We start from the raw sequence: 13,725 nt of genomic DNA on the forward strand, positions 1-13,725 counted from the left end.
AAAAAATGGGTAGTTGTTCACAAATGACCCTATCTTTAGGGTAGTTCTACACAATATTTCCCAATTAATGAGATTATTATTACGCCTTTTTCAAATACAGAATATTGACAACTATTTTAAACAAATAATATCTATTTAAGTCGTGCAATGCACGAGATTAAAGTAGTTTTCTTTATAATTTGAAAATTTAGTATATAAATTAATACCCGAGTATAATTTTCCAATAACTTTACTGTGACAATATATCAAATTTATTTGTCAAAATCATGCATCTATAGTTTTATAGGTATAACATCACAGTATCACACACACATTCAAACTCCCCCTCAAAAAAAAAAAAAAAAAAAAAAAAACCAAACCCCTCTCTGTTATGAAATATTGTGTGGATGTCCATTATACAATCTAAGTTATTTGACATATTTTAATTTCTTTGTTATTTGTATTTGATAAACACTATCTAAGTTATTTGACATATTTTTACAGTAAAAAAAAAAAAAATACAAATCCATGTCGATATGTAATTCCACCTCTAAGTGATTAAGTATCACACTGAGGATTATTTGACGATTGATTGTTGGCCGTTAAACGTGGACTTGTAAATTCTTCCTATTCACACTAGTTACACTATTTCTAGATGTTTTAATGTCTAAAATACCCTTTTATACTAGATATTAGTATTATGATGTGCACTAGGAGCCTTGGTTTCATGGTTTGGTTGTCCCCTTATATATAGGGGTACGCCACAGAAGCCTAGAATTAAATATATTCACAAAGTAAACTTTATTCTTTAACAAACCGAAAAAAAAAAACCCTCGTTAGAAATCAAAATGAATATGGAGTGTGAGAAAGATAGCGCAGAAATAAGTCGTCCTATTGCTAATTATCATCCTGACGTTTGGGGCGATCAGTTTCTAAACTATTGTCCTCCAGATGAGGTATGTATCACTTACACATGTTTAAAGTTTTTGATAAATTTTTTACGTATGAGACTGAGCTCGAAATAGCTTAAGTGGTTAGAGATACTATTGAAACTCAATGTAGTCCATTTGTGTTGAAGAATAAACCTCTCAAGTGTCACCACATGTAAGTGTCCCACATTGGTTGAAGAAGAGAGAATTAAACACTTTATAAGGCTAAGGGGCTACTCCTCCTATTGCCATATGGTTTTGGGATGGAACCTCCTTGGACTTGTGAAGTGGACTCTCTCTCTTGGTTTGCGGGTGCGGTCCAGACCCACGTTTAATATTTTATAAGGTTGAGGAATTACTTTTATTATTGCCAATTAGTTTTAACTAGATGAAGCCCGTGCGATGCACGGTTTGTTTGATTTTTTTTAAATAATGTTTTTTTTTTGTATTTATGAGCCTAAAATTTGTTATATATTTAGATAAAATTCCTAATATTAAAAGATAATATATAATATTTAATTAATTTAAATTTAAAAATCTCATTCGTCAATTTTGCTTACATGGCATTTAAATTATTTAATTCTAAAAGAAATTAATAATCTCTTATTTAATTGGCTACTACTAAGATTTATAATCCTACATGGCACGCTGAGAAAATTAGATCCTACGTGGCTCTCTAAAAACTCGGGAAAAAACTCCCCTTTATAATATATTAGATTAGTATGGAATCTCTCATGCCTCCTTCTTGTTCGGGTTGCCTAGTCCCATTTCATTAGTATTTTGATTTTATTTGAAACGGGGTGAGGCTAATGAATAACAATAATTGTATTTAACGAATATTATTGGCATAGGTTATCCAAAGGAAAATGGAGCAAGAGGCTAAACAACTGAAGGAGGTAGTGCGCAAAGAAATATTGGTTGTTGATAAGGATCCAAAAGAAAGACTTGTATTTCTAGATGACATACATCGGCTTGGAATTGCATACCACTTTGAAAATGAAATTGATGACATTTTTCAAAAGTTCCACGACAAGATGTACGATGATAGTTCCTATGAGAATGATCTTTATTATGTTTCTCTTCGTTTTCGTCTTCTACGCCAACATGGCCTCAAAGTTTCATGTGGTATGTCACCATCTTCATCACCATGATCATATTGCTCTTGCGTAATATTTTTAGATTATTAACACGATACTTGTTCGTATTTATTTTTTTAAAATCATGCGGTAAGACTACACATTCACTGGCTACATCGCATTACAGTGTCATGCATGTTGAATATGTTTTATAATCTAATGAGTACATTTATTTTTTAACCGTGGCATATAAGAATATCATATGCCACTATTATATGACATTTTAAAAAGAAGATCAAGGTAAAAAAAAAATGGAATTGTTTTGGAAAAACTTAGCAAAGGTGGCATCTATATCTATCTATCTATCTATATCTATTAACTTATACTAAAAGTGAATAACTAATGACACTTGTCATGACCTTGTGAAAAATTTTCCCGCCTTTTTCGTTTTTTTTTTTTTTTTTTTTTGGCAAAATGTGTAAGTAAAGTTAGTAAACTATTTACATCTTAAGATATATTCTTTCCAATTTGACAATCATATGTACTGCATTTATACCCAAAAGAAATATTTCTACATATCTTTCATATATTTTATATTTTGTAATATTATTATTGTCAAAAATATTTAACCGTGCATTGCACGGGGTTTTAACCTAGTACTATACTAAAAGAGAAGCGGATCAATATGGAGCTGCCAAATGTCTGTCTCTGATTCGCTTCTCTTAATATAGTAAAACAATTAAAAAATATATATATGAAGCACAAAAGATAAAGTAACTAAATTCAATTATGGTAAATAATTGAAAATAAAAATATTACTCTATTTATATCTGTATTTTGTATATGACTTAATGCATATCATCTATTCATATATATTTCAGAGTATTATTAATGTATGATATTCTTCTTAATTCCTTACTAAGTAGTTGCGTTAAACGACTGTTTAAGGAATCGAGCTTAGTGTTTTTTTTTCCTCCAAACATTATGAGATAAATAATGATCGATTAAATATATGACTTTGGATATTTTGAGATTATATGATAAATAAATGCTAATTACTTATTAATCATTTTGCAAAGAAGAGAAGTTAATTGTTAGCAAAAATTTTGCCAAATAATTATGACAAGCGAATCAATGTGGATCTTAGAGGTGTCAATTTTGAGTGTTTGAGTCGCCATCGGCAAGGTCGGGTAATTTTGAGTGTTCGATTTATATTTTATATTTGTAGTACTATATACGAAGTACTAAATAAGAAAAATTTATGCCAAATTTATGACAAGTGGATCAATGAGAGCTAACAAGTGTCATTTTATGACTCGCTTATCATATATCTGTAATATGATATGTAAAATTTTCATAATATATTACATAATATTTTTGGTTAGTTTTTAATATATAAATTTTATAGATTTAAAAATAAATTTGATTGATTCTAAATATTGAAAATGAATTCCAAATATTTATGCATAAATGATAACTATTAAATATTCCATACAATTCTATAATTAATAATTAAATATTACTCCGTATCTAATATATGAAGATTATTCTCATTTTTATAATCATTGAATTTTCATCATATTTTAATTTTATATAATTTATTCATACCTATATGCTATATATAATTTTTTTATTCATTCATATTTATAAGAATACAGGTCATAAAAAAATACATTACCAACATGATTGATTAGTTGATGATGAATTATGTCTTTCATTCATATAAATCTTACAAGTAATAAATACTCCGTATCTTTTATTCAAATGTTAGTTTTCAATATTGATCTACATCTATATATTTATGTTGTATATTCAATCAATTGGTTATCGTAAAGTTTTTGGCACAATGCTTAGGAAAGTATACATGTAGGTAAGATATAAGGTTCTTAATGTGTCAATAAAGATTTAGTATTCTCCAAAAAAAAAAAAAAAAAAAAAGATTTAGTAAATATGACGGGTAAATAGATATTAGGTTGTACAGCTATCAGGGTCTGTTTTGTTCACTTTATTTTCACTTATTTCAAGCGTAATAAGTTCAATTAAGTTCATATAAATTCAATTTAGTTTTAATAAAGGTTACCCAAGTACAAATTACAATTAGAATAAGTTTTAATAAGATGTTAAGGTCTAATAATTAAAAGAGAAAAGTTCAAATTAGGTGAATAAAACACACCCTAAACCGGTTAATATGACAAGAAAACTTTAGTTTTAATTCCCTCCACAGGAGATAGAAAATAACTTTTCTTTAATAGAACATAATAATTTATTCGGGGTTTTTTTTTTTTCACAAGTTATTCGTTTTTTCAATTAATTAAATAACAATATAAAAAATAAAAAAGAAGTAAAATATAAGAAATACAAATGACAAAGTACTATTCATATCACATTCCTTAATATTTGTATTAGCCATTATTGTTAGTGAATACTTTATAATTAATTTGTTAATGTAAATAAGTCCATTATTACTATAGAAATTTTTGGTGCAACAAGCCACACCATGCGCTAGGAGTTTCTCGAGTTTTTTTTTTTTTTTTTTTTTTTTTATAAATTTTTTTATTAGGGGTTACTTAAGTTTTTCAGTCAGGGTTACTCGATCAGGGGTTACTTGAGTTTTTAAGTCAAGGGTTACTTGAGTTACTCGGTCAGGACTTACTTGAGTTTTTCAGTCAAGGGTTACTTGAGTTACTCAGTCAGGACTTACTTGAGTTTTTCACTCAGGAGTTACTCGGTCAGAGGTTACTTGAGTTACTCGATTAGGGATTACTTGAGGAATTCGGACAAGGGTTACTCGAGGGGTTTTCTCAGTTAAAGGTTACTCAATCAGGGGTTACACAAGTTTCTCAATCAGGGCTTACTCGAGTTTCTCGGTCAGGCCGCATTCAAAAAATTGTGACTCGAGTAACCCCTGACCGAGAAACTCGAGTAACCCCTGACCAAGAAATTCAAGTAACCCTGAAAACTTATGTAACCCCTGACCGAGAAACTCAAGTAACCCCTGCCGCATGATACTACAGGCCGCATATAAAAAATTGTGTTATTACTAGCTAATTCATATATTATTTATCAATATCAATCTATACATACATATTTGTGTTGTATATTCACTCAGTTTTAGGTTGTGCGACTGTTATGTGATTTTTTTAGCACAATGCTTAGACAAAATATGTACAGGTGGATAAGATATAAGGGTACTTAGCTTGTATACTGCATAATGAAAAAATTATATGTCTTTAGATTTGGTGATTATAATGGGTAAAATAGATATTATATTGCATAACTATTGAAGCGATTAATATGACGATAAAATTTTAGTTTTGTATCCCTCTATAGACTACGGGTAATAGGAAACGACTTTCCTTAGCTTGTGTAGTGCATATTTTATTCATTTTTAATCAATAAAATAACAATATAAAAAATGAAAAGGAATAAAATAACAGCAATAAAATAATTTTCATATCACATTCCGTAAAAAATATATTGACCATTATTGTGGTGATTGGTGAACAGAATTTTAATAATTAATTTGTTAATGTAAATATGTCGATTTTTACTAATTGAATTATTTTTGTTTCGTTTTTATGAAATTAAAATTTTGATTTTTAAACCGTGCATCGCACGGGAACTTTACTATTATATATCTATTTTCATATTCCCCATATTATATAATACTCAAATACAACCTTTTTAAATTCCATGCATTCTCTACGTGTTGTGATATTTGAATATTTTTTAACCTAAGCTAGTCTTTCTTTACAAATAAAATCAGATGTATTTGACAAATTCAAAAGCGAAGATGGAAGTTTTAAGGCATGTACAGCAAGCGAAGTGCAAGCAATACTAAGCTTGTATGAAGCATCATATTTAAGAGTACATGGAGAGGATAAACTCGACGAAGCCCTTGAATTTGCAACTACTCAACTTAAATCATTTGCTACACAGTTAAGCTCTCCCATGGCTGAACAAGTTGCGCGTTCCTTGAAACAACCTCTTCATAGGCGCAGTATACGGCTGGAATCAAGATATCAAATCTCAATCTATGAATCAAAGTCTTCTCATGAGGAAAGTTTACTTAGATTTGCAAAGGTAGATTTTAACAGGCTCCAAATATTGTACAACACCGAGCTTGGGGAACTTACTAGGTACGTAAATATGTGAGGTTACTAATGATTCTATCAAACAAACAAAAGCATATTGTGTTTGCCGGTTGCATGTTAATGTAAATGTACAAATGACGGAGTATATTGGGGGAACTTGAGAGTGAGGGATTACTCAGTTGGTTAAATCTTCTTTTTGTTCTAGCAGGGATCCGAGATTGATGATTCTTATCATTTTCCCTTGTGGCTCTCTATACAACCAAAAAAAATATTGGGGATACTTATTACCATTTAAGAGTTGATGTATTTCTAAATCCTAATGCTTTTGTTTGTGCTCAAAACAGGTGGTGGAGAAAGCTAGATTTTGTCAAGAAACTACCCTTTGTACGCGACAGAGTTGTAGAGGCCTACTTTTGGATTTTGGGCGTGTACCATGAGCCCCAATACTCATTAGCTAGGATCATAGATGACAAACTTTTCAAGTTAGTATCTGTGATAGACGACATCTACGACTCTTATGGAACCATTGATGAGTTACAACTCTTCACTGAAGCATTTCTAAGGTTTTATCTAACACATGAATACATACACTTGATTTAATTTCATATGCATCTTTATTTAATTATATACTTCGTGTAGTTTTATATATATATATTTGGCAAAGTTTATTTAATTAATTTAATAACTTGAATGTTGATTGATGGAATATTAGGGGTGAGAGAAGCTACGTCGACCAACTTCCTAACTACATGAAAGTAATTTATCAAGCTACGCAAGATACGTTTGACGAAATTGAGAAAGATTTAGACCCGGAGCAACGATTAAATGCTATTCATTCGGCCAAAAAACATGTACATATTAATAAGAGCTTTATTATTTATTTATCCGTTATTATTGTTTTTATTTGTTTAGGGTTCGTTTGGCATTGCTGTAGTTTTCTGTTTTTTGGTTTTTTTGTTTTTTAAAAGTATGTAATATATGTCCCATAATGAATCAAAAATTATTTAAACTTATTAAAAACATGATAATTTTGAAAACTGACAACAGAAAAGTGGAAACACCTTTTTCTTGTTTTCTGTTTTTTGGTTTTTGGTTTTCAAAAAAACAGAAAACTGAAAACCAAAAATGATGCCAAACAAACCCTTAGCTTCTGGTATGAATTATACATTACATTAACAATAATAATGATTATTAATAATGCTTTAATTTTTTTTTCCTAACAGTTGGTAGATACTTGCCAAGCCTACATGCAAGAAGCCATATGGCGTGACCAAAAATTTGTTCCAACCTACGATGAATACATGAAAAACGGGGTTTATAGCTCCGGATATTTGTTCGTTGCTGCGTCATTCTATCTAGGCATGGGGGAGTTTGCAACAAAAGATGCCTTTGAATGGGTGAACCACTCTTCCAAGGCTCTAAAAGCCTCTTGTGTAATCGGGCGGCTCGTGAATGACATTTGTAGCCATGAGGTATGTATCTAAATTCATTCAATATCTATCGTGTTATTTTGTTAAATAAGTGTAAGCCATGCCTTTCACGAGTGTATCCACTCTATAAGTCTAAGAAGGTACAACTATAAAAGTATATGCCAATGAAAGGTCAAAGGAGTATTTTCTAGACTTACATTGAGTAGAGGACACCGCTTTGTCTTATCCCAACAACACTCTCCCTCACTCTTAACATCATTTTAATAATTGCCTAAAAAAAAAAAAAAAAAAAAAACAAAACATCATTTTAATAATGTGGGCCGGGACAACACTTTAACTCACGTGTGGAATTGTTTATGGTCTCAACATATTTAATTTACATTACTACTCTAAATTACCATATGGTTACTCATTCTTATTTTTAATTAATGGAATTGTATAACAACTTTGCAGTTTGAAGTGAAAAGAGGCCATGTTTCAACAGCATTAAATAGTCATATGGGTCAGTTTGGTACGTCCATGGAAGAAACCATCAAGGAGCTTCGATCGGAGGTGGAGTGTGCATGGAAGGACTTAAACGAAGCGATTTTAAGACCTACTATTGTTCCAATGCCATTGCTAACTTGTGTCGTTAACTTAACAAGAATATTACACGATGTTTATCCTGATGGTGAAGATGGCTATACTATGACTCAATTTATCAGAGGACAAGTCGAAATGATTCTAATTGACCCTATCATTGAATAAATCATGGTTCGTACGCCAAACAGGCAAATTAAAGAAGTGACCCTAAGCTAAGCTAGGTTTCCAATAATACATGATGTGGAGCAACCATGTTATTTTACTTGGATTATAATTTTAATCTAAATTTGGCTTACACGTTTTTACCATTTACGTGGATTTTTTGTGTTTCAAGCATATTAGGACTATTATTTTGATTTGCGAGGCAATGCCCTGAGTTGTTATTTTTCGTGATATTTTCATCTAATAAGAACATTTTGAAGTTATGATATAAAAAGTAATGGATTGATATTCATAAACATGTTTAAAATTTAAGACAAAAATATTATTACCATGAAGAGTAGTTGGGATCAGCAAAAAAAAAAACATAAATGAATAAAATTCAAATTTTTTTTTTTTGATGTTTAACCTTGATGACTTGAATTGGCAGTAAGACATATGTTGATACGTTTAATAGTGAGAGTAATCATCTATCTCATGTATAGTAACTATGTTCAATCAATGTTCCACGCTTCTTTATTTGATGTTATCCTCAATCAACCCCTGACATATATAGAGTCTGGAGCAAGAAATTCCCCTCAATTTGAGCCATATTCATCGTCGAGGCCAATCAAATAATGATGAAACTTTGTTTTATGCTAGATTTACTAATCTTGAGATAAAGATAAAATTGAGAGATCCATCCATCTATACTTGAAAATTTTTCACTTTTGTGATTTTCTATTAGCAACAATAAATTTCAACTAAATTGATTTAGAAATTTTAATTTAAAAATCACTAATTTATTATGACTCTAGGCTGATCAATCTTTTTTGTTTTTGTTTTTTTTTTTTTTTTGTACAGTTGAAATTACATTAAAAACTACATTTGGTCATTCAATTTAAAAATTACATTTGGTCATTCATCAGAAAACGATTAACTCCATGTTTAGGTAATGGCCAAAGTGTACATAAGCGAAATCCTACAGTACACCAAACCACAAAATTTACGATTGTGTTATACAGATCAAACTGGGTATGCGAGAAGAAAAAAAATATAGCAACTTCTTCCTTTGATAATGTATGGTTGGTGCACCCGGGTGCACCATGCACATGGTGCACCCGAAAAGAACATTAGGTATATTTAAAAGAACATGGGGCGAAAAAAAGAACATTATAGATATTTATAAAGAACGTGAGCATAATATGTTCTTCAAATTTGATTATTATGTTCTTTGAGTTTGAACTATATGTTCTTTATATTATACAATATGTTCTTTAATGAATGTACATTAAAAAAAATAAAAATAAAAAATCAATCACCCGAGTAACTAGAAAAAAGAACATATTCTTTACTGTACTATCATGTTCTTTTTGTAAAGACTTTATGTTCTTTAGGTAGAGGTGATCAAAGTTAGACCGACCCGGCTTGATTTTGGACGGGTTTTGGGCAGATTTTTTTCGCCCCCAAATCGGGTCAAACCCGGCCCGTAAATTTAAATTTTTGGGCAGGTTTGGGATTGCGTTTTTATGCAATTTAGTTGATTTTTTTTACTCAACCCGAAAAGCCCGCACGACCGGACCATTTTGGGCAGGTTTGGGCACAAAAACTTCAGCCCAAAACTTGGCCCGACTCGAGAAGTGAGCTGATTTTTTAACCAAACACGTTCAACCACCCAAGTAAGCATGAAAAATAACATGTTCTTTTTGTAAAGACTTTATGTTGTTTGTAATGTCATGTTCTTGTCAAACACAAACATGTTCTTTTGTCAAACACAGGTATGTTCTTTTTCAACCACTAGCATGTTCTTTTTTTTTTCCATGTTCATTAAAATATGTCTAATGTTCTTTCCGGGTGCACCATACGCATAATGCACCCGGGTGCACCATACTATTTTCAATTTTTTTTGCGAGAAACTACCTTTAAAAAAAATAATGTAAAAAACTACCTTATAAAAGCTAAATGTTGTAAGATACTACACTTGGTCGGAAAGTGAGATAATTTTTCCGGCGTTGTGCCGGTCACGTGACGTTTAATTCATCTTTCCCCATTTCCCCCCTAATTTTCCTTGAGCCTATCCATATAATACCCAAGATGAATAATAATTGCACAATAATATAATTTGATTGAAAGGTTTTTCATATGTGTAACCCCCAATTTAAATCCCCCTTGAAATCCTTAGTAATTGCACAATAATATAATTTGTAAGAAATTAATCATTACTCCATTTTTTGTGCATTAGTTCATAAAATTGTAGTTATAGAGTACGAGCAATAATTAATAGTATATATTGACATCAAAATTATTAAGATTTGATTATTATTTGTTCTATATTAACCAAAAAAAAATTTATAGTCAAACCAACTAGCTCACACAAACAACTAACTACGTAGTTAAGATGTCATAATCTTAAAAATTAATAAAAAATAAAAAATAAAAACCACACACACACACTCTATTTGAGCTCTCGGTGTCAAACAAGGCCATAATATAGTTTCATTAAATTACTAAATTTATAATAAACCGGGGCATCATCCGGGCCAATAACTAGTTATACATATATAAAGGAAAGTTTTTTCCCGAGTTTTAAAAGAGCCACGTAGGAATTAATTTTCTTAGCACGCCATGTACGATTATAAAATCTAGTGATAGTCAATTAAATAAGAGATTATTAGTTACTTTTAGATTTAAATAATTCAATTATCGCGTAAGTAAAATTGGCAAATGAGATTTTTAAGTTTAAATTAAAATATTATCTTTTGATATTACGAAATTTATCTATATATATAAAAAAAAAATAGTATATAAATAAAAAATTAAAAAAAATGTTTTAAAAATTCAAACAATCTATGCATCGCACGGGTTTCATCTAGTATTATTAAATAGTCACTTATGCTTCCCTTTTGTTAGCATTTTATCTAAGCTTATTGTACTAGCTCATTTGAAGTATCACGTAGTAATTAAATTGTCTACTATAAATTTAATGGCCTTACTTCACAAGGCTTTCTTTACACACACACACACACACACACACACAAAAAAAAAAAAAAAAAAAAAAAAAAAAAAAAAAAAAAAACCTAATTGTTTACATGGCAAAATTTCCATAGTCATTCGTGGCTTGTCGTGAAGAGTATAAAAACAAGCTAATTAAACTTTTTTGAAAAGGCTAGTCACCCGCATACATTGGCCACCCTAATAATATAATACTAACCAACCACTAGCATGACCATAACCAAGCTTAATTTTATAGGCCCAAAAACTTTTAATCACATATTACACACACAAGTTAATACACACTAAAAATTCTACAATGTCATTCTTTAAAAATGACACCACAATTTGCAAATGTGGCAAAATATAATTGACCTATTTTTTGTATTTTTATTTTCATTTTGAATTATTTTTAATGTCCACAATGTATTAAAATTGTATTATTTTTTGTATTATTTTTAATACATGTATTTTTTTTTAATACATAATAATAAATTATAAAAATGTATTTTTATAATATAAATTAATTTTCAATTTATAATTATAATTAGAAATCATCGTGATAAAATTGTTCATCATCATTATTTTTCGATCATCATCCTTCATCATTCATCATTGTTCTATCATCATCGTTCATCATCATCATCGATCATATGGTTCATCATTGTTCGATCTTTGTTGGTCTGCGTTCATCATCATGGTTCATCAGTATTTGATCGTCATCGTTCATCATTGTTCATCAATCATGTCATAGATTAGCCCTATTCCCAAATTGTTAGTTGTTGATAAATTCGCAAATCCCAGCTAAAATTGTGATAAAAATTTGAAAATAAATTGTGTGTTTGCATTTGCTTTTTGCAACTTTTGATTTTAAGTTTTCGTTCGTAAAAAAATCTCAATAACAATCTCATCTATAAGTATTTGCAAATGACAAATTCCGCTTTTAATGGTTTGAAAATATGATTTATGTGGACTCAAATTGTGCAATTTTGTCAAAGAACAAAGAGTATCAAGTTTGTACAAGATGAAGTGGGTCGAATTTTTTTTTACCTACCGCAACCTCTGTTTAATCTTATAAATGTTATTAAGTTTGCTCGAATTTGTTTGTGAGTTAGGTAATGACTTAAACTATCTTTGGTCATTACATAGGATTTGATAAAGAACAATACTCCGAATATAGCTAATACAAAAAAAAAAAAAAAAAAAAAAAAAAAAAAAAAAAAAAAAAAGTGAATAAAAGCTAATTAGGAATATCCCAATATTATAGCCACTCATTTATATGCCCAAGATTTCAAAAATATTTTTTTCCTAAAATATAATAAGATAATTATCCCATAAATATTTTTTACTTGATAAAAATTTCAAAAATATTTTTTTCAAAATATAATAAGATAATGATCCCAAAAACATTTTTTGCTAAAATTATATGATAAAAATTTCATATAATTTTATTTTATTTTTTTTATACGATTAGCGTACAATTAGAATCTAACTACAAAATAAAAACTAAATTTTTTAAGGTAATGACCTAACTAAATACAAGTTATTACCTAACCATAAACAGATTACAAAAATTGCAAAACAAGATTTCGGATCAAAGAGCAAACACTCATTATCCATTCATCGTTTACAAAAAATGAAGGATCTGCATTTTATATCATCATAATACAAGTTCCTAATGTTTTTTTCATTCTCAAAAACATCAAATAATGTGATTTTTAAATTAATCAAAATTATCAATCGAACCCTAAAACAAAATTTGTAAATGAATATGACGGGATTTTTGAAGGAATTTTGGTTGGAATTTTGGTCTGCATTGCGAATAGATTATACAAGATTATGAGAGTGATTAATGAAGAACAATGATGAATTTTTTATTTCTTAAATTTTAATTATAATTTAACTTTCGAAAATGATTTTAATAAGAAAAATAATAGATTTTAAAAAGCTATAATTACGTATTTTTTAAAAAATACATGTATTTACAATTATACATACATGTATAGTATATTTAGGCTTTTAAAAATAAATAAAAAATAGACCAATCATAATATGACACATCATCATGTTATGGTGTCATTTTTTGAAGAATGACACAGTAGAAACATCCTAAACACATTCAAACTTTTATTTTCTTTTTATATCCACTTCCCACAAAATGAAGGAATTAACTTACCTAGTTCCACTAGGTAAATGGAACTTCCCATGAGAAGTGGAAATTCCCACATCCAACCAAACAATTTTTGGAAATTCCTAGGCATTTCAATTTCATAGGAATTGAGATTTTATGGAAACTTCTACTTCCCACATCCAACCAAACAAGGCCTAAGTTTCACTCTACCATTTAAAGACTACTTTACAACATAAATTTCATTTGAGATAATTACCAAATAATTCTAATCCTTTAAAAGTTGTACTACCCTTTAAATTAATCTTTGTGTTTGCGTGGCTAAAATTCTTTAAACATGGAATGAACTTGGGCCATATTCTAAAAATATCTAGAAGA

The 13,725-nt window shown here is 29.4% G+C and overlaps 1 protein-coding gene across 1 annotated transcript; it reads left to right on the plus strand.

Moving 5' to 3' along the window:
* Nucleotides 1–784: 784 nt before the first annotated feature.
* LOC145627293 (putative sesquiterpene synthase) lies at nt 785–8,331 on the plus strand. Its single transcript, XM_081679686.1, has 7 exons — nt 785–935; nt 1,760–2,033; nt 5,751–6,123; nt 6,423–6,641; nt 6,791–6,929; nt 7,302–7,550; nt 7,962–8,331. The coding sequence occupies exons 1-7, from the start codon at nt 828–830 to the stop codon at nt 8,253–8,255; spliced, it is 1,656 nt and encodes a 551-aa protein (XP_081535812.1). The 5' UTR covers nt 785–827; the 3' UTR covers nt 8,256–8,331.
* The last annotated feature ends 5,394 nt before the right edge of the window (nt 8,332–13,725 follow it).

Source organism: Chenopodium album, chromosome 4 (genome assembly GCF_948465745.1).
Source record: "Chenopodium album chromosome 4, dcCheAlbu1.1, whole genome shotgun sequence".
Classification (NCBI taxonomy): domain Eukaryota; kingdom Viridiplantae; phylum Streptophyta; class Magnoliopsida; order Caryophyllales; family Amaranthaceae; genus Chenopodium; species Chenopodium album.

What these genes read in the sequence shown, in the direction of transcription:
- LOC145627293 (XM_081679686.1), top strand. Translation starts at nt 828, where the DNA reads ATGAATATGGAGTGTGAGAAAGATAGCGCAGAAATAAGTCGTCCTATT. An exon ending in ACTATTGTCCTCCAGATGAG is followed by an intron (nt 936 to 1,759) that starts GTATGTATCACT and finishes TTATTGGCATAG; the next exon opens with GTTATCCAAAGGAAAATGGA. An exon ending in TGGCCTCAAAGTTTCATGTG is followed by an intron (nt 2,034 to 5,750) that starts GTATGTCACCAT and finishes AAATAAAATCAG; the next exon opens with ATGTATTTGACAAATTCAAA.